Source organism: Pipistrellus hanaki, assembly GCF_964339955.1.
Source record: "Pipistrellus hanaki genome assembly, chromosome: 11".
In the NCBI taxonomy this organism is placed as follows: Eukaryota; Metazoa; Chordata; class Mammalia; order Chiroptera; family Vespertilionidae; genus Pipistrellus; species Pipistrellus hanaki.
Genome location: NC_140513.1, coordinates 60652451 through 60672630, shown reverse-complemented (window position 1 = coordinate 60672630; position 20180 = coordinate 60652451). Strand labels below are relative to the sequence as shown.

Here is a 20180-nt window from a genome sequence, read left to right as displayed (position 1 = left end):
TTAAGCTGCTGCGGGTAGCATTTGCTGCTTTCTGGTCTAATACAGAGATGGCAGGATGAGAGGATACAATGGCTGCCCAAAGGGTGTGAGGGCTGTCACATGTGGTCTTGTGGGAAAAGCCAGGGCTCTGAGTCCACATAACAGCTCTGCCACTTGTGCCCCGTTCCTCGGTTACTAAACTTCACCCAGCCAGTTCCCACTTTTGCAGAAAGGGACAGGTGATGATCAGTTAGAAGGTGAATCTCATATGGTTGGCCCTCGCTAGATGGTAGCTGTTCCTCCCATTACCTTGTGGAAAGGCCAATAAGAGCTTGGAAGCTGTCAATTGGCTTCTACTACCTAACGGGTTGTTTGAGTGGAATCAGGAACATCTGGTGTGTGGACATTGGTAATGGCATGTTCTATATGCATACATATCCATGTCCCTAGGAGGTCATTTGGATCTGACTTCCTGGTAAGTGATTTTTTCAGTCATCTTTGAGAGACATAAAAGATAGCTGTTTAAAAAAAAATAGCTAAGAAAATACACCAACTTCTTGAGGATCATTTGTGACACAGAGAAATGTGGGATATTGGGGGAGAAAGGGGAAATGTGTTGAAAAAGTAGCTTGGTCCTTTCCAGCAAAGAACTGCTGCCATAGCACCATAGCCAGTGGTGGGCAGCATCGGTGAGGGCAGAGGGAAGGGCAGGGAGGCCTGAGGAATGCCTCCTGGTCTAAGGGGTCCCGCGGATCCCGGTTTCTGAACTGCGAATGTGGCAACAGGTCTGTCCGGAGTCAAAGCTAACACATCCTAGCCTGAGGGATGCAAGCCCTAAGTGATATCCAGCCTTGGGTGAGATCACTACTATACTGAAATAACCTAGTGATGACAGGAGGGAAGATAAAGAGTAACTCTTACGCCCTAACTGATTTGGATCAGCGGAGAGAGCGTCAACCTGTGGAATAAAAGGTCCCAGGTTAGATTCCTGTCAAGGGCATGTACCTTGGTTGTGAACACATCCCCAGTAGAATATGTGCAGTAGGCAGCTGATCGATGTTTCTCTGTCATCAGTGTTTCTAACTCTCTATTCCTCTCCCTTCCTTTGTGTAAAAAAAAAATCAACAAAATATATATATACATATTTAAAAAAAAGAATAACTCTTACGTGGAGCACTGTCCCATCAGGCTTCACCAGGGTCATTTCTTCATTAGCAGGCAGTGGCCAGCCAGACGCTTTGCAGATGTGGTTCAGTTTACCACTGTTGACTTCTATGTCATCTGGCAAATCCTCTATCCTTGGGGTCATCCTTGGCCTGCCTGAATGAAAAAAACAGCACTGTGAAATCCAATCTTTAACACAATGGCAATGGTAATTAAAAAAAAAAAAAAGTAGCTACCATTTAGCAGATCACACCCAGGAAAGAACTTTCCAAATATTATATTGTTTTGCCATAACATAATAAACTTGTGAGGTGGGTCCTATTGTGGTGCTCACTTTATAGAGGATGAGAGGGAGTCTGGGAGCCCAGATTCACACTCAGATCTTTATGATCCAGAGCCCCCACTGTTCCCCATGATGCTGGGCTCCTCAGTGCACCAGTGATATACACCCTCCTGCCCTTACTGTTCAGCCTCTTTCTTGCAATTTAAGATAATTTTTATAAGAACAAAAACTAGTTCTTCCATTCAGCAAATAACCCCTTCGATACTGCTGATCAACACCAGGAACATTAGTTTTGATATCTGAGAGATGTCTCCTTGACTGGGAAGTCTGCACATAGAAGATGACTAATAGGCAGATTTCACCCTAGCCAGTTTGGCTCAATGGATAGAGTGTCAATCTGCAGACCAAAGGGACCTGGATTCAGTTCCATTCAAGAGCACGTACCTTGGTTGCATGCAGGAGGCAACCAATCAATGTGTTTTTCTCTCTATCTCTCTCTCTCTCCCACTCTCTCTAAAAATCAACGGGAAAGCCGAAACCAGTTTGGCTCAGTGGATAGAGCGTTGGCCTGCGGACTGAAAGGTCCCAGGTTCGATTCCGGTCAAGGGCATGTACGTTGGTTGCGGGCACATATGTGCAAGAGGCAGCTGGTTGATGTTTCTCTCTCATCGACATTTCTAGCTCTCTATCCCTCTCTCTTCCTCTCTGCAAAATATCAATAAAATATATTTTTTTTAAAAAATAAATAAAAAATAAAAATCAACGGGAAAATATCCTTGGATGAGGGTTAAAAAAAATAAATAAATAAAATAATAGGCAGAGTTATAATAAATCTCAAAAACACTATAAGTGGAAAAACTCAAAAACAGTATGATAACTAGACCCTCCCAGATTCCTGCCCAGTAGTAAGTAAAGCAACATAGAAACTTCCCCAGATCAATTTATAGTCAACAGCCAAATAAAAAAATGTTGCTTCTAACATTGAAAAAGGAAAATGTGCCTCTGGTTATAACATAGACATCAGGATTCCTTGCCTAATATCTGCAGAGGAGAGAATGGACAACCCTGAAATATAACAGTTTTATTCTGAACTATAGGATCTTAGAGAATCTTAGGCCACTTGTAATTAAATGTGAGAAGTGGCTGAAGACAGTTCAACCCATTCGTTAGTAGGAGATGGAGGTGCCCAAGAGCCGCCATCACTCATATGCTGCTTCGTATTGGTGGTGGGAGGAGGTGGGGTCATGGTAAACATGTCAATAGTGGTATTTTATATTGATATCCTAGTTCTCAGGCCCAGAAAGAAACAGTAAAGTGTGTGGAGCAGGAGACAAAAGGACCTAAGACTACAGAGGTAAGTCCTTGATGTATCTGTAGATTTGGAGAGGTTAAGAAATTCACTCAATTTTTCAGCTTAAGTAGTTACTTGTGTAGGAATTTTTAAAAGTGCTTTGTCCTGACCGGTTTGGCTCAGTGGCTGGAATGTCGGCCTGCAGACTGAAGGGTCCCAGGTTCGATTCCAGTCAAGGGCATGTACCTTGGTTGCGGGCACATCCCCAAAGGGGGGTGCGCAAGAGGCAGCTCATCAATGTTTCTCTCTCATCGATGTTTCTAACTCTCTATCCCTCTCCCTTCCTCTCTGTAAAAATCAATAAAATACATATTTTTTTAAAAAAAGTGTGTTGACACTTTTAAACCATTTTTTTCTTTCACTGTCCCTTGCATTTGCTGCAGTTGGATGCAGGTGAAGGTGGATGGGCAGGTGGAGGGCAGAAGGATGTGTGTTAATGAAAGGGGGCTGCTCTTCAGAAGCTTAGGGTCTGGATATAGGTCTGAGATTTCTCACACTTTTTGCAACCTCAGCCTAAGAACAGAAGGAAGGAGTAAAATAGAAAATCCAACTCCTAAAGCTTCTTAGTTCTCCATTTCAATCCGTTCCTCTAGAGCATTTCCTTCCCTAACTAGACCCTCCCAGATTCCTGCCCGGTAACAACATCCAAACACTGGGCACAGAATGGCAAGTATAAAGCTGACAAGCAAAAGTCTCTGAGAAAACAACTACTGGTATTTCCCCCGTATCTGTTCTTGTGGTAGCTATTCAACGTGTGTAAGAGCAGCCACACACCATATCTTGTAAACAAATGGGTGTGGCTGTGTTCCAATAGTTTTCTTTATGACAACAGATGGAGGGGCAATTAAGAAGGAATGGAGTACCAGTATATGCTAAGACATAGATAAAACTCAAAAACAGTATGATAAGTGAAAAAGCCAGCCACAAAAGACCACGTACTGTATGATCTCACTTACAGTATATAACCTGTCAAGAATAAGCCAATCTGTACAGACAGAAAGTAAGTTAATAGTCCCCAGGGGCTGGAAGGAGGGAAGAATGGGAGTTACTGCTAACAGGTACGAGATTTCTTCTGGCATGATGGAAATATGCTACACTTAGATGATGGTAATGGTTGCACAACTCCATAAATATAGTAAAAGCCATTGAATTGTATACTATAAGATAATAAATTTAAGGTATAAAATTATATATCAATAAATATGTTAAAAAATAGTGAAGCAGCTATGGTCTATGGGTCAGTGTTTGCTGACCTCTGTTCCAGGTAATTTCTGAACTAGAATTACTTACTATTTCATTCTGAAAGCAATCTATTCTATTTTTTATCTTTTTTTTTAATCCATTGTCTAAATTCCTCTAAAGTAGTTTTTCCCTGTTGTGCATATCTAGAGACAAGGCTGGTCCCAGAGAAGAGAGAGGGGACAGGCAGAGCTGTCAGCTGGTCTGTTATCACTTCCTGTGCTATAAAGAGCACATGATTTATTTCTAGTAAAAAAAAAAAAAAAAAAAAAAAAAAAAAAAAAAGGATGAGAGCCAGTACAAAGGCCCATAGAAAAGAATCAGAAAGCTTTCCTTTAAAATCTGGGACATAGTCTTTCTAACTTTTAGATAGAAACAGAAGTGGTTTGAGAATCTTGGGTTGTGAGGGCAAGAATGATTCCAGAAAGCTTGGTTCAGATGTGCTGAGCGTGGCCATGACTACCGTGTTACCTTGCTTTACCTTCTTTCTCACACTGGAGCCCTTGGCGTTCTGGAGAGCAGAGGCATCCTTGGAACCGATCACAGATCTCCCCATTGGTGCACCTGCACCTGAGCTTACAGTCTGGCCCATAATACCCAGGCTGGCATGCTGTGAACAGAGACATAAAAAGCCAGTGATGAAACAGGAAGAGGAAAACATTCAGGCTGTAATTGGCTAGTTTCATTTTCTCTCCAATCAATTCACTGATTCATTTAAAGTAGTATGTGACTTATCCGCATTATTTATCTGAATTACCAGGAATGTAAGGGGTTAGGAAATTCTGCTTCTATGAGAGTTGCTCAGTGAGATAAAGGAAAATATGCTCACAACAAATGAAACATTGAGAAATCTTAGCTTAGAGATAGAAACTATAAAAAAAAAAAAAAAAAAAAAAAAAGAGGATCTATAATAAGATGGCAGCAGACTAGGTGAATGTTCCACTCACCTCCTCTCAGGACAAAACTGGAATTACAACAAAAATGCAGATTAACCTGAATAACCAACTGAAGACTAGTGAAACAGAAATCTTCTAACCAAGGATTTACAGAAGAAGGCACATCAAGACTGGTAGGAAAGGTGGAGACACAAAAAAGTCTGACCCCCACATCCATGGGCAATAGCTAAGATGCTGAAGGGCTACCTCAGCTGCAAAGGTTTCCCCTGAGGAGTGTGGGGTCTCAACTCCATGCTGGGCTCCATAGCCCAGAGCACCAGAGCTGGGAAGAGATTCCCACATAAAATCTGGCTGTTAAAATCGGTTGGGGATTGTCTTCCAGGGAGCTACAAGTGTCTACTAGAGACATGGGCATCCTCCTAAAGAGCCAATGCACAAAATCTCATTCATAGCCATTCACCTTGGGCTCAGACGGAGGGAGAGCAGAGCAGACTGAAGTTGTGTGAGGAGAGCCTGGGGCTTATGGCTCTAGGGAGAACACTGAGAGGACAACAGCCAGGCAGGCAACCTGCATTGAATAACTCTGCTACACCACAGACACCATCTGCTTGGATGGTGGAGCCCTCCCCTCATATGGCATTAGCCTAGGGCAGTGTTCAGCAAACTGCGGCTCGCAAGCCACATACAGCTATTTGGCCCCTGGAGTTTTTAGCAAAGGCCAGCTTAGGAATATCCTAATTAAGTTAATAACAATGTACCTACCTATATAGTTTAAGTTTTTAAAAAATTGGCTCTCAAAAGAAATTTCAATTGTTGTACTGTTGATATTTGGCTCTGTTGACTAATGAGTTTGCCAACCACTGGCCTAGGGAATGCAATAACCCCACACTTGGGCTCCCTGTCCCCCCACCCTGCAGAGCTCATACCTCAGTAAGGAGTCAGCTGCCTGGACTAGAGTCAGCTGCCTAGGCCACAGTGCAGAGGTCTGGGCAGACTCGGAGGGTATCAGTGACTGAGTGGTATGGTTTTGGGGTGGGGCTATTCCCCCCACTTTCCCATGAAAGTAACTGGTGACTTCCCTGATGGGAGATCCTCTAGCCCCACCCTGCAGAGTATAGGTGGCCACACACTCTCAACTCATGGTAGGCCCTGCCCTGTTGGGGTCCGGACAGAATCTGAGACAGACTGAGTTGTGTGGCTTTGTGGTGGACACCTCTCATCCCACCTTCCCCAACCCTGAGCAATACCTCCACATTATAGGCAATCAACCAGCCCCATCATCCTGATTCCCAGCGGCCCTGCCCTAAAGAGCTCATGCTCCTGGCAGAATCCTGGACAGACTGAGCTGTGTGGCTCTAGGACGGAAGCCATTTTTTCCCCTGATACACCCAACTAGTGCAGAGTCCTCCCTGCATGAGGCCAAATCTTGGTCTATCTGGGACTGGTGAACTCTGCTGGCCTCACCAGATGACTCCATGAGACCACCCCCATCACAAAGGTGTGTGAGCACCTAATGGGTGACAGCTAGAGTTGGTATACGCTAGAAAATTTGCTGAGTGATCTCGGACCCAGGAGTGGCAGTGAGTTTGAACTTGTATCAATCTGGTAAACACCACTCACCCGTACCTGGTGACTACTGGGAGAATTGAACTCATGCAACTTGAGCACTGGCAGAGGCCCTTGCAGTGACTGAGCTCTCAGGCAGCCAGCAAGCAGAGGCAGATCTTAGGGTGACCTGCCACCAGGCCCAGTGCTGGTAAAAGCCAGCCTTGGTGCACAGCTTGTTCCTTTCTGCACACAGCAGAAGTATCCCTCACCCTAACCACAATGAGGCATCACCTCACACCTCTCAGAATACAAACCTAGCAATAATCACTTCAAATGTAAATGGCTTAATTGTTCCATCAATAAGTCGACAAACAAGAGCTAGTGAAAATGTGGAGAAAAGGGAACCCTTATGCACTGCTGGTGGAAATGCAGACTGGTGCAGCCACTGTGATAATCAATATGGGAATATATCCTAAGAATCCTGAAACACCAATCAGAAAGAATATATGCAGAGGCAGCCACAAACTGTGTGTCATTTTGTAGTTCAAACAGGTTGCCCAGGGCCACAGGCAGCACCTGGTATTGGCTTGAACCAGAGTCCCTACCAAAAGGCCCAGAGCCAACACACTGGCCAGCTTCAGAAAACATTAGAACAAGATCCAATTAGCTTCACAAGCAGCCAATCCAAAGGGAGATCTTGGCAGGCACCAGACCCTACTGAAGCAAATTCCACTTCATGTGGTCAGCACCTGCATAAAAGCCTTTATAGTGTGGTCAGGTCAGTCTTCAAAATCAGCCAGCCTGAGGGTCAACCCCAAGAGGAATGGGCCAATAGCAATACTCAATTAAGACAATAGAAGGACACACAAAACCTACACAAGAGACGTTTCTGGAGCACCAAGATCAGGTAATCAAGGAGACTGCAACACTGAGTCCCATAGGACACCTACTACATACAACCACACTACCAAGTCTGGGACTCATAACAGATCTAAATAATACATAGGAATAAACAAAAAGAGGCACCAAAGTGGGGAGACAAAGAAATATGCCCCAAATGATAGAACAGGAGAAATTTTATGAACCCCTGTGTTCAAAGCAGCATTGTTTACAACAGCCAAGATCTGGAAACAGCCCAAGTGCCCATGATAAGATGAATAGATAAAATAGCTGTGGTACATTTACACAGTAGAACACTACACAGCTGTAAAAAAGAAGGAACCTTTACCTTTTAAGACAGCATGGATAGATCTAGAGATTTTTGTGCTAAGCAAAATAAGCCAGACAGAGAAAGACAAATACCATACAATTTCACTTATATGTGTAATCCAATGTACAAAATAAACTAATGAACAAAATAGAACCAGAGTCATGGATACGGGAAACAGATTGACAGATATTGGAAGGGAAGGGAAGAGAAGAGACTGGATAAAAGAAGGTGAAGGGATTAGCCAAAGAACATATATGCATAGTTCATGGACACAGACCATGAACAATGTAGTGATGAACAAATGAAGAGTGGGTGGGGATGTGTGGAGGTGGTTAAAGTGGGGGAGGAGGGAATGAGGGAAATCTGTAATAATGTCAACAATAAATAAGAATAAAATCACAATAAATCTATACCTAGCAATAATCACTTCAAATGTAAATGGCTTAAATGATCCAATCAAAAGACATAGGATAGCAAAATGGATAGGAAAACAAGACCCATATATATGCTCTCCATAAGAGATTCAATTCCAAATGAAAGATACACAGACTAAAATAAAGAGATGGAAAAAAAGATATTTCATGCAGATGGGAAGGAAATAAAAGCCAGGATAGAAATATTTATATCTGACAAAATAGGCTTTAAAACAAAGGCTATGATAAGAAACAAAGAAGGGCACTACATAATAATAAATCCCACAAGAGGATATAACCCTTGTAAACATTTATGCACTCAGCATAGGAGCACCTCAACATATAAAGCAAATCTTGATGAACATAAAGGAAAAGATTAACAGCAATACAGTAGGGAATTATAACACCCCATTGACATAAATGGATAGATCTTCCAGACAGAAAATCAACAAGAAAACAGCTGCTTTAAATGACACACTAGATAAGATAGATTTAATTTATATCAGATCATTTCACCCCAAAGCAGAATATACATTCTTTTCAAGTGCACATGTAACATTTTGTAAGATAGACCACATGATAGGACACAAAACAAGTCTCACATGAAATAATATCAAGCATCTTCTCTGACCATAATAGTATGGAACTAGATATCAACAACAAGAAAAAGCTGAAAAACACCCAGACATGGAAGCTAAACATTAGTAAACAATGAATGGATCAACAGTGAGGTCAAGGAAGAAATCAAAAGATACTTTGAAATGAATGAAAATGAGAACACAACAATCTAAAATGTATGGAACACAGTGAAAGCAATCTTAGTAGGAAATTTCACAGCATCACAGGCCTACCTCAAAACAAGAAAAACCTCAAATAAGCAATCTAACTTTGCACTTAATGGAACTTGGAAAAGAATAAACAAACAAAGCCCAAGTGAGTAGAAGGAAGGAAATAATAAAATCAGAGCAGAAATAAATGCAATAGAGCTTAAAAAAATACAAAAGATAAATGAAACTGTGGAAAGGAAGAAGTATAATTGTCATTTTAAGCAAATGACATGATACTCTGTGTAAAAACACTAGTACAGGGATGGGGAACCTTTTTCTGCCAAGGGCCTTTTGGATATGTATAACATCCTTCACAGGCCATACAAAATTATCAACTTGGTTTCCTCTTTCACCAGGGGTTTGCCAACATGGGCCACGTTTGCACCAAGACCATGAAGAAGGCAGCCCAGGTCATCATCGAGAAGTACTACACATGCCTGGGCAACAACTTCCACACCAACAAGCGTGTGCGTGAGAAGGTCATCATTATCTCCAGCAAGAAGCTCTGAAACAAGATAGTGGGCTATATCGCCCATCTGATGCAGCAGATTCAGAGAGGCCCCTGAGAGACATCTCCAACAAGCTGCAGGAGAAGAAGGGAAGAGATAACTATGTCCCTGAGGTCTCAGTCCTAGATCAGGAGATCATTGAAGTTGACCCTGACACTAAGGAAATGCTGAAGCTCTTGGATTTGGTAGTCTGTCCAACCTGCAGGTCCCTCAGCCTAGAGTTGGGATGAATTTCAAAACATCAAGTGACACAGTTTGAATATTTTGCTATGGTGTAATATTATCAACAAACCATGGACAATCTTAAAAAAATTATCAACTTAAAAAATTAGCCTGCTTTATTTGGTCAAACATTTAATAACTCACCCCTAATGCTTTTACAGGGCCAAACCAAATTATTTTGTGGGTCTTATTCAGCCCACAGGCTGGATGTTCCCCACCCTTGCCCTAAAGACTCCACAAAACAACAACAACAACAAAAAAACACACACCACAAAACAAACAAAATACAAAACAAAACAAAAAACTACTAGAACTGATAAATTAATTCAGTAAAGTAGCAGGATACAAAATAAACATCTAGAAATTATTGCATTTTTATACACCAATAATGAACTATCAGAAAGAGAAACTATGAAAATAATCACATTCACAATTGCTTCAAAAGCTAACAAAATACATAGGAATGAATCATAAAATTACAAGAAAAAAAGAAAATGAAGAAGATCCAAATAAGTGGAAGCATATACTTGTTCATGAAAGGAAAAAATTAACATCATTAAAATTTCCATACTACCCAAAACCATCTATAGATTGAACACAATTCATATCAAGACACCAATGGCATATTTCATCAATGGGGTGAGTTATTAAATGTTTGACCAAATATTTATAAGGAATTACAAAAGACCAGAAATAGCCTCAGCAATCTTGAGAAAGAACAAGTTTGAAGAATCACATTACCTGATATCAAATTATACAACAAGTTATAGTAATCAAAACAGCATGGCACTGGCATAAAAACAGATATAAGTCAATGGAACAGAAGAGAGAGTCCAGCAACAAACTCTTGCCTTTATGGTCAATTAATATTCAACAAAAGATACAAGAACACACAAAGATAGTCTATTCAATAAATGACACTGAGAAAATTGGACAGATATGTGTGAAAAAGTAAAATTAGACCACCTCTTACACAATCCACAAGAATAAACTCAAAATGGATTGAAGATAAACCTCAAAACCATAAAAATCCTAGAAGAAACCTTAGGCAATAAAATCTCAGACATTTTTCATAGAAATATTTTTTCTGGTATGTTTCCTCAGGCAAGGGAATCAAAAGGAAAAAATAAACAATTGAACTTCATCAAACTAAAATGTTTTTGCACAGCAAAAGAAAATGAAAAGATAACCTACTGAATAGGAGAACATATTCATCAATGATAAATCTGATCATAAAAAATTTATACAACTCAACATAAAGTGCAATTAAAAAGTGGACAAAGGACCTGAATAGACACTTCTCCAAAGAGGACATACAGATGGCCAATAGACAAGGAACAGATGCTCAATGTCACCACAATGAGATATCACCTCACACCTGTCAGAATGGCTACCGCCAATAAATGAACAAGCAACATGTGTTGGGGAGGATGTGGAGAAAAGGAAATCCTCACATGCTGTTGAGCAGTATCAAGTCACCTCAAAACATTAAAAATGGAACTATCTTGTGATCCAGCAATTTCACCTCTGGAAATATATCCAAAGAAACCCAAAACACTGATTCAAAAGAATATATGTACCCCTATGTTCATTGCAGCATTATTTACAATAGTCATGAGTGGAAAGCAGCCCAAGTGTCCATCAGTAGAAGAGCAAATAAAAAAGCTGTAGTACTGACCTAGCCAGTGTGGCTCAGTGGGAAAATGTCAGCTCACACACCAAAAGGTTGTGGGTTTGATTCTTGATCAGGGCCCCAACCTGGGTTGAAGATTTTGTTCCCCAGCCTCAAGGCGTCTGTGCTGGAGGCAAACAATCAAGGCGTCTCTCTCATATCTATGTTTCTCTCTCCCCCCCCCCCCATCCCTTCTACTCTCTCTAAAAATCAATGAAAAAATATCCTTGGGTGAGAATTAGCAACAAAAATGCTATAGTACATTTACACAATGGAATACTACTTGGCCATAAAAAAGAAGAAAATTTTACCTTTTGCAACACCATGGATGGACCAAGAGAGTATTACACTAAGTGAAAGAAGCCAGTCAAAGAAAGACAAATACCATATGATATCACTTATATGTAAAAATCTAATGAACAAAATTAATAAACAAAATAGAAATAGACTTGTAAATACAGAAAGCAGACTGACAGTTTTTGGAGGGGTAGGGTGCTGGAGGACTGGGTGAAAAAAATGAAGGAATTAAGCAAAATAAACAACAACAAAAAAAACAATCATAGATACAGACAACAGTATAGTGATTACCACTGGGAATGGAAGAAGGGTATATGGGGGAGATGGAAGAGGTACAGGAGGGATAAATGATGAAGACTTGACTTGAGTGATGAACACACAATACAATATTTGAATGATGTATTATAGAATTATACACCTGGAACCTATATATATAATTTTATTAACCGAGGTCAGCCCAATTAATTGAATAATTTTTAATAACAAAAAATTCTAGAACTAGACAACTTAAATAGAAAATGTTACTATGTAGACTTAGCAGCAGAGTGGAGATAACAGAAGAGAGAGTCAATGAATTTTAAGTTTGATCAATAAACATCCAGCCTGAAGAACGCAGGCAGAGGAAATGTTAGAAAGAAACGATTAGTGTCTCAGGGATCTAAGGGACAATATCAAGGAGTCTAGCACATAGGTGATTGGAGGTCTTAAGAAGGAGTCTGGGAGAACACTAGAAATTTCCAATTGATAAAAATCATACTGATTTCTTGAGCCTGGCATGGCTGGGATGAGTCAATATGCATACTCTTATAAACCTGAATCTAGAGACACATTCACTATGAAGCTTATATTCTAGACCAGTGTTTTTCAACCTTTTTTGGGCAAAGGCACACTTGTTTCATGAAAAAAATCACGAGGCACACCACCATTAGAAAATGTTAAAAAATTTAACTCTGTGCCTATATTGACTATATATAAAGTAATTCTCTTGAATAGGAATCAAATAAACACAAAGAAAGTATTTTATAATTACTTTATTATGAAATATTAAGTAAACAAAATAGTGAAAAATTATAAAATTCTTGTCTTGTCTGCACCTACGGCACACCAGGCAACATCTCGCGGCACACTAGTGTGCGCGGAACAGCGGTTGAAAAACGCTGCTCTAGACTCCTAACATGCACGCACCCCTCCCAGGGTCCTAGCAGTGTTTACATACACACTTTTTTTTTATTTGCATATAGTTTTATAATATTCTTTTTTTTTTTTTTAAGGGAACTGGACCTGCCCCCCACCTGGGGGCACCTTTTGCTTTAAGGTGCACACCTCACAGACCAGGTAAGATTCTTTCACTGCTGTGGCTCCCTCAGTGTCCAATGGGGGCAGATACGACATTTAGGACATTTAGAGGGACTTGAGTGAGGTTTGTAGTAGCTGCAGTTTGCTTTTGTGTAACTCTCCTCTTTGCCCTCTTATTCCAAGCCCCTAAAGCTATGCTGTTTAGTATAGTAGCCACTAGTTATGCATGGCTACTGAGCACTTAAAATATAGCTAGTCCAAATTGAGATTTCAAAGATTTGGTGTGAAAAAGGAATGTAAACTATCTCATTAAAACTTTTTTTCTAATGATTACTTCTTGAAATATTTTGGTATATTGAGGTAAATAAAATATTAGAATTATTTCACTTATTTTTTTTTTACTTTTTAAATGTAACTACTAGAAAAGTTTCAATTACAGATGTGTCTTGCTTATATTTTTATTTAACTGCTCAGCCCTAGGACATTGTTTTCAGGTTGCTGGGGGCCCCGTCCTAACTCCCAATAGTGCCAGATGTGCAAAAAGCTGGCTTTGTGAGGTAAATACTGAAAACTCTTTCAGCTCTGGCCAATTCACTCCACCAGTAGTCATTAGAAAAGATCTGGCATATCTGGCTGCAGGTTCATGTTAACCTACTACTGGGTCGCAGGAGATATGAAACACACACTGGAAAGGAGATGGGAAACACATACCTTTGTAGCTTATCAAACAGGAAAGTAGACGATAGAAAAGGCAGAGGGGCCAAAACCGGTTTGGCTCAATGGATAGAGCGTTGGCTTGGGGACTGAAGGGACCCGGGTTCGATTCCAGTCAAGGGCATGTACCTTGGTTGCGGGCATATCCCCAGTAGGGGGTGTGCAAGAGGCAGCTGATCGATGACTCTCTCTCATCGATGTTTCTAACTCTCTATCTCTCTCCCTTCCTCTCTGTACAAAATCAATAAAATATATTTTTAAAAAAAGAAAGAAAAGAAAAGGCAGAGGGGACCTTAGAGTAGCTGAAGTTAGGACTATGTGAGTAATATCCATAGAAGATAAGATCATACTTTTCTTAATTACCAAACACCAAATCCAGTCCAGATCTAACCAGAAAGGGCTGATATTTATGATGCACTCAATGACATTCCAATGTCAAGTGTGGTTGGAAATCCAACATCTTCAGCACATATAGGAGCTTGTTAGAAAGGCAGAACCTCCGGCCCCAGCCCAGACCCACGAAATCAGACTCTGTTTTAATAAGATCCCAGGTGAGGTGTGTGAGGGAACACTGAGGTCCAGAGCCTTCGTGTGAAAGCATAATTAACTTTCAGTAAATTCAAAACCTGTGATTCAAACCCTGTTGCACAGCAAGCCAGACCTCCTGTGTCCCTGCCAGGACTCCTCCTGTGCAGGGGCGGACGGTGCATACCTTCATTGCACTGCAAGCTCTTCCAGCCAGTGGCACAGGAGCACCCATAGGGGTCTGGGAGACAGAACACGTGGGACTTGCATCCCTCTGGTCCACTACACCGTTCCTTACAGGTTCTGCCAAACGTGTGCCGTTCACAAGCTTTTTGGAGGAGAAAAAGGTGATTCAGAGTCAAGCATGCAACCCTTTGAAATGCCTAATTTTTCTTTTTAAAGGGTCTCTCCTAGACCATTGAGCATGGAAGACAATCCAACCTCAGCTGTGGTACGGGCAGGGGGAACACACATTTTATATTCACATAAATGAAGATATCAGAGCCACACCCCCAATTTTGCGGGTTGTGCACAGCACCCACCTAGAGAGAGGGTGCATTCACATCACAGACATTGTAGATTCACTTATGTATGGAAACGTTCCAGTAGTTGGCAATAAGAAACTCTTAGGAAAGGCACCTTTTTCTAACTCACACAAAGGTGCTGTATGCCTAGCAGAGGCCATTGAACTTCATTCCCAGCTCTGTCCACATATAAAATTCTAGACCCAATGGCGCCTTTTTCAACCCACAATTTACTCATCAAGTACTCTTCACTTACCCTTCTCACACGTCCTCCCCATAAACCCAGGAGGGCAAATGCATTCCCCTGTATCTTCATGGCAGACACCATTGTTCACACAAATTGTGCAGGCGCGGTTACACTCAGGTCCCCACTTCTGAGCCTCGCATCCTTTGATTAAGGAAAACAAGGCTGTGGTGAGTAACACACATTGACAACATACCTGCTACATGTCAGTCATTTCAGAGGACCCGAGTGATTGAATAAAAACGAACTACCATCTTTGCTCTTCAAAGGCTAATGGCTTAATGTGGGAAACAGATATGCTAACAGAAAATGATAGGAACAAAAGACAAAAATTACCTAATCCTGTCTTGGGGATGGGAGAGGGCACAGAGGAAGGCTTCCCAGAAGAGGTGGTATGTGAGCGGAATCTGCAGGCCCACCTAAGTCAAGCATGTCAAACTCAAAGGCGAACAGAGGCCAAAGAAACAAGGCATGCGGCCCATGGGCTGCAAGTTTGACATGCTTGATCTAAGTAGCAGGGAGATATGACTGTTGAGTGTGTTTCAGGTGAAGGTGAGGACAAGAAGAGAGCACTACGTGCTGGCAGAGCTGCAGGTGTGGTTAAAGCGTCGAACAGTGATTTCCAAAGTGTGGTCCGTAATCAGCAGTATCTCCATCACCTGAGATTGTTAGTCATGCAAATCTCAGACTCCCAACCCATGACCTCTAGATGAAAAACTGTGGTGGTAGTCTAGCGATCGAGGCTTCACAAGTCTTCCAGATGATTCTGATACAGCCAGAGTTTGAGAACCTCTGGTATAATGTGGACAAGGGATATGACCAAAGATGCTAGTAATATCCACCTATTTTTCAGGCAGAAAATACAAAAAGTGAAACAAGATACACAAACGTAAAGTACAAGGATGTTAAGATGCTTCTGGATTCATATTTCTTAGTGACTTTAGTTTGTTAATTAGGTCTAAGGATACATAAAAAAAATCTAGAGGGGTTGTTGAATTTAAATTTTTATTTTATTAAATAATTAAATTTTATTTAATTTTTCTTCTGCGCTCTCGCTCCCTGAATGTTATTTTCATGATAGTGAAGCTTGGACCTATGCCTATAGCCAATGTAACCTTGTAATTTCTCTGGCAAGAATTCCTGGTTATCAGTATTTTCTCTAAAATAATCAGGAAGACCATCAACACAGACCTTTTCCTTCAGGCTTCTACTTATTAGACAGAGCTACAAAATGTCTCAAAGCTAATATTTACATTTTTTAGTATTTAGAAAGGGAAAAATTATTCTGCACAATTAGCGATTTCTTAAGAGTTTGACCACAGGCTCTGTGGACAGTGAAGACTAATGATGGGAAAATGTGGAAATGAAAATAGGCTTCCTGTCCCATTAAACTAATGTCTCTAGTTTTATACGGAATCCTGGGAAGGAGGAGAGAATGAAGCTGGAGGGAATGATTGGGGATGGAGCAGTCAGGAGAAGAGTTTGCTGATAAGCAATGAGTATGCAATTAGGCTTTGTTATTTTCTTCACAAGCCTCATGGTTTTGTATTTTAGGAAACCACGGATTCATGGCATATAGAGAGAAATCCTGTAAACTTAATGCTTGTGAGGAATCTTTTGTCCGGGAGAGAATTTATACTAAAAATATACCCTATACACATAAGCAGTGTGATTTTTACAACACAGTCTCTGAGCAGTGACTCTTCCTAGGCTTCAGTCATCCTGGAGAGAGACACCCTACAGTCAGGAGAAGTGGACAAACGCCTTCAAATGCCTAAACATCAGAGAGGTCATCCTGGGGGGAAATACTTTTAAATGGGATGATTGTATCCAAACTCACATTTCTTAGGAGTTTAGATATTGGCAGTGATTCTAAAACGGGTTCATTGAACTCCTCCCTAAGAACCAAAGAGAATAAACATGTGCTCCCAGCGATCTGAGAAAGAGATAACTTGAAGGTCAAAATGCACTTGAAGTCTTTTGCCTTATCTTAAAAGTTCAGGTGAATTTTAAATTCTAGTCTGTGCTGAGTCATTTTTTTAAAAGCTTTAAACATTTTACCTTGTATCAAATACCTTGTTTCTGATATTGCTGGAAAATTTGCCCATTTAACCCAGACTCTGAGCACCGAGATATATCAGACTGGAGAGAAACCATCCAAGAAATGAACCTAAATTGTGTCCTTGCCATTCAGACTCTCCACAAGTGTAGTGGAGTAAAAAGGATTCACCTGCACAAACTAGATGAACCACACTTTTCATAAGTCTATTATATTGCAGTATCTACTTATTTATGTATGTAGCCACTGTATTTGGGAATTATCTAAGAAACAGTGGCTCATCTTATGATGTTTGTGTTCTCAATACCAATACAATGCCTGACACAGTTAAAGTCAACACTAATTGCTGAATGAGTGAATAAATTTCATACAAAGCAAAATACTCTTCATGAGTCAGAGATCCCAATTATTAGAGAAATGACAAAGCATCCCAAGTTCTTAGACCCAAAGCCTGAGTAATTAACACATTGCACACCAGTAGTTTTATTGCTAGATTTACCCAGTGGCCAGGTAACTTTCTACTGAATGAGTACAAAAAAAAATTTTACAAAGTATACTTTACAAAGATATTAGTTTGTAAGAACATGTAATAAATATCTTCAAAATGCAATGGGTATTTAATTTCATATTAACTATGTAATATGAAAACACAAGAATGCTTGTGATCCTCCCGCAGTGTGTTAATATCATGAATACCTGCCATAGCTGGGGAAAATTCAGGGCCAATTTGTTGCTTTCTACTAATCAATTTTATGTAAGAACTATTGATGATGGTTACTTCCCACTTTGATAGCTATAATTGGGTGAAGGGTGGTTTTCACTAGTTCCCCAACTCTTACATTTTTCAAACTTGAAAACAGAAATCACACTTGAGAGTTAAGTGATCTGGAAATTGCAGGATTTTTAGGAGACTTGATGTTTAACCAGATCCTAGAGCAACCCAGCAGGCCCACCTCACCCCGCTGAGGATACCTCTCAGGAGACTGCCCAGGTCACAGATCCCCCTTTGTATGGGAGTGGTGCAGCTATTCAAGTGTGAAGTCCCAGTGCTTGTACCTGATTATGTGGCTCCACCCTTGTCTACACCTTGTTGGTCTAGGACAGTGGTCAGCAAACTTATTAGTCAACAGAGCCAAATATCAACAGTACAATGATTGAGATTTCTTTTGAGAGCCAAATTTTTTAAACTTAAACTTCTTCTAATGCCACTTCTCCAAAACAGACTCACCCAGGCGGTGGTATTTTGTGGAAGAGCCACACTCAAGGGGCCAAAGAGCCACATGTAGCTCGTGAGCCATGGTTTGCCAACCACTGATCTAGTCAAATAGACATCTGACATATGTGATACCAATTTTATTCTTTATCATGGAAATTCAAAACTTGGAAGTAAAAGAAACGTCACTGAATTTGTTAGGGAAATGGTCGGTGGCACCCTGGAGAGCAAGTCCACTCTTCCCCACAGGTGCTGAGCCCAGATCTTCCTGGGAGCCTAACTATTCTGAAAAGTTGCTTGTTGGCTTTTCCATCCATTTTCTGAGTCCATAGTATACTTCCAACCAACCCCTAGTTTTGGTTTAGGTACCAGTCAGTTTACTTGCAAATAAAAATCCTAACAATTATACCAGCACAGAAGTGGCCTCTCAATCACTTACTCCGGACTATCAGCCTGGTGAAGGCTGAGGTGAAGAGGTTTCCTCCGATGTACCTGGCCGAGTACACTCCAGCGTCCTGGGGCTGAGCGTGAGGCAGATGCACTTCTAAAATATCAGGTACTTCATGCCTAGGCACTGAGTGGATGAAGGAACCTGATAAAGGAGAAGTAAAGAGAATAAAGGTTCACACTCAAACACTCATTTTTTTGTCTGGCTCCTCTGTTTGATTGGCCTTCCATAACCAATTAGAAAATGTGCTCTAGCCAGCATACTGAGTGTGGGAGAAGAATGAAAAGGCTGAGCTCAATGCACTCCCAACAGTAGAGAAAGGTATGGTGATAGAGCAGATAGCTTATTAGTCTATGGAATCTACTGCCAAACACAGGAAGATGTGGGGAGGCTAAAGTTCTTACCTGCTGCAGATAGAGATAAGCGGGCAAATCTGGGTGGGAAATGGTAACTAATCAATTAACCAGAAGATACCTAGAATCACTACTTTAATCTGGAAGTCTTATCCATCCACAGAACTCAGAATAAGCCCCAGCGATATTTCAGCTGGACCTGGTCTTCGCCACCAAGTGGTGCCAAACCATAGCTGGACAGAAATGGATTTGGGTTGCACAGGTAAGGGCCCCAGGACAACTGCCAGTGGCTCTCCAGGCTCATGCTGAGCATTTTATTAACTTTGCAATCAAACAAGCAAACATTTTATATGGCAGAATCTGGAACCCCACTTGTCACATCACGATGGGGTTTATTGTACATTTATAATTCATACTGTATATTCATATATGTCTATGAATCTTGAATTTACTTGATTGAGCCACCAAAAACATCTTCTAAGAGAGCTTCTATCATATAATTTGGTTAGCTTGCTTCATATTAGCTTTACTTCCAGCATCTGCTCCTAAGACAGCAGTAAGATAATGACCCAATGTGCAGTGTGCTAGCTGTGTCTTACACCATGGCTCTGAAAGGAAGCAAAGCACAGACTCACCATTCTTGTAAATCACTGCGTCTTCTTCTTTAATCAACATCTTTTTGAAAGATATGTTCACGTTGTCTCCCCTGTCCACCGTCATGGTTAAAGTAGATGGTAGGAAGGAAGCTTTTAAAAGAGAGAGAAAAAACAAAGGAGAAAATGAGGTTGCATATTTTCTCCACCATTTGAACTTCAGACGGTGAGGGCTGGCACTGGGCAGCTGTCAGCTGGTTTTCATGGTATTAAAACAGTGGTAGCTGGTGGCTTTCTTAAAGTAATATCATTTTCAAAGAATTTGATGAAAGGAATGGTTATTTCCTCTGTAAAAATATAAGTATATACATACAACATACATATGTACATTTTTCCATGTAACTAGCTAGGGAGGTGAGGACTTTGTATTGATTAATATCTATTACTAAACTAAAACCTGATATTAACGATGAACCTGCCCTCCTGCAATCCTTAGCAAGTTTCCTCTAAGTGGACTAGAATATGAATGGCCAGATAAATGGCTTTTCTCTGGGTCCTTTTAGGTTGTTGTTGCTTCAAATGATTCTCATTGCTCTTTTTA

The 20180-nt window shown here is 40.7% G+C and overlaps 2 protein-coding genes and 1 pseudogene across 3 annotated transcripts in view; 1 reads left to right on the top strand and 2 right to left on the bottom strand.

The window, feature by feature from the left end:
• IFT74 (intraflagellar transport 74) overlaps positions 1-20180 on the bottom strand; it is a 315492-nt gene that overhangs the window by 136192 nt on the left and 159120 nt on the right. The window lies entirely within an intron of this gene.
• TEK (TEK receptor tyrosine kinase) overlaps positions 1-20180 on the bottom strand; it is a 112738-nt gene that overhangs the window by 41910 nt on the left and 50648 nt on the right. Inside the window, exons 3-8 of the mRNA XM_084898265.1 lie at positions 19622-19732; positions 18625-18777; positions 14926-15057; positions 14333-14473; positions 4498-4626; positions 1148-1299 (exon numbers count right to left, since the gene is read on the bottom strand). Of these exons, the coding sequence (XP_084754391.1) occupies positions 1148-1299; positions 4498-4626; positions 14333-14473; positions 14926-15057; positions 18625-18777; positions 19622-19732 (818 nt within the window). The remainder of the gene's footprint in view (positions 1-1147; positions 1300-4497; positions 4627-14332; positions 14474-14925; positions 15058-18624; positions 18778-19621; positions 19733-20180) is intronic.
• On the top strand, positions 9279-9812 carry LOC311630648 (small ribosomal subunit protein eS17-like; annotated as a pseudogene). Its single transcript has one exon. The product of its transcript is annotated as a small ribosomal subunit protein eS17-like (transcript).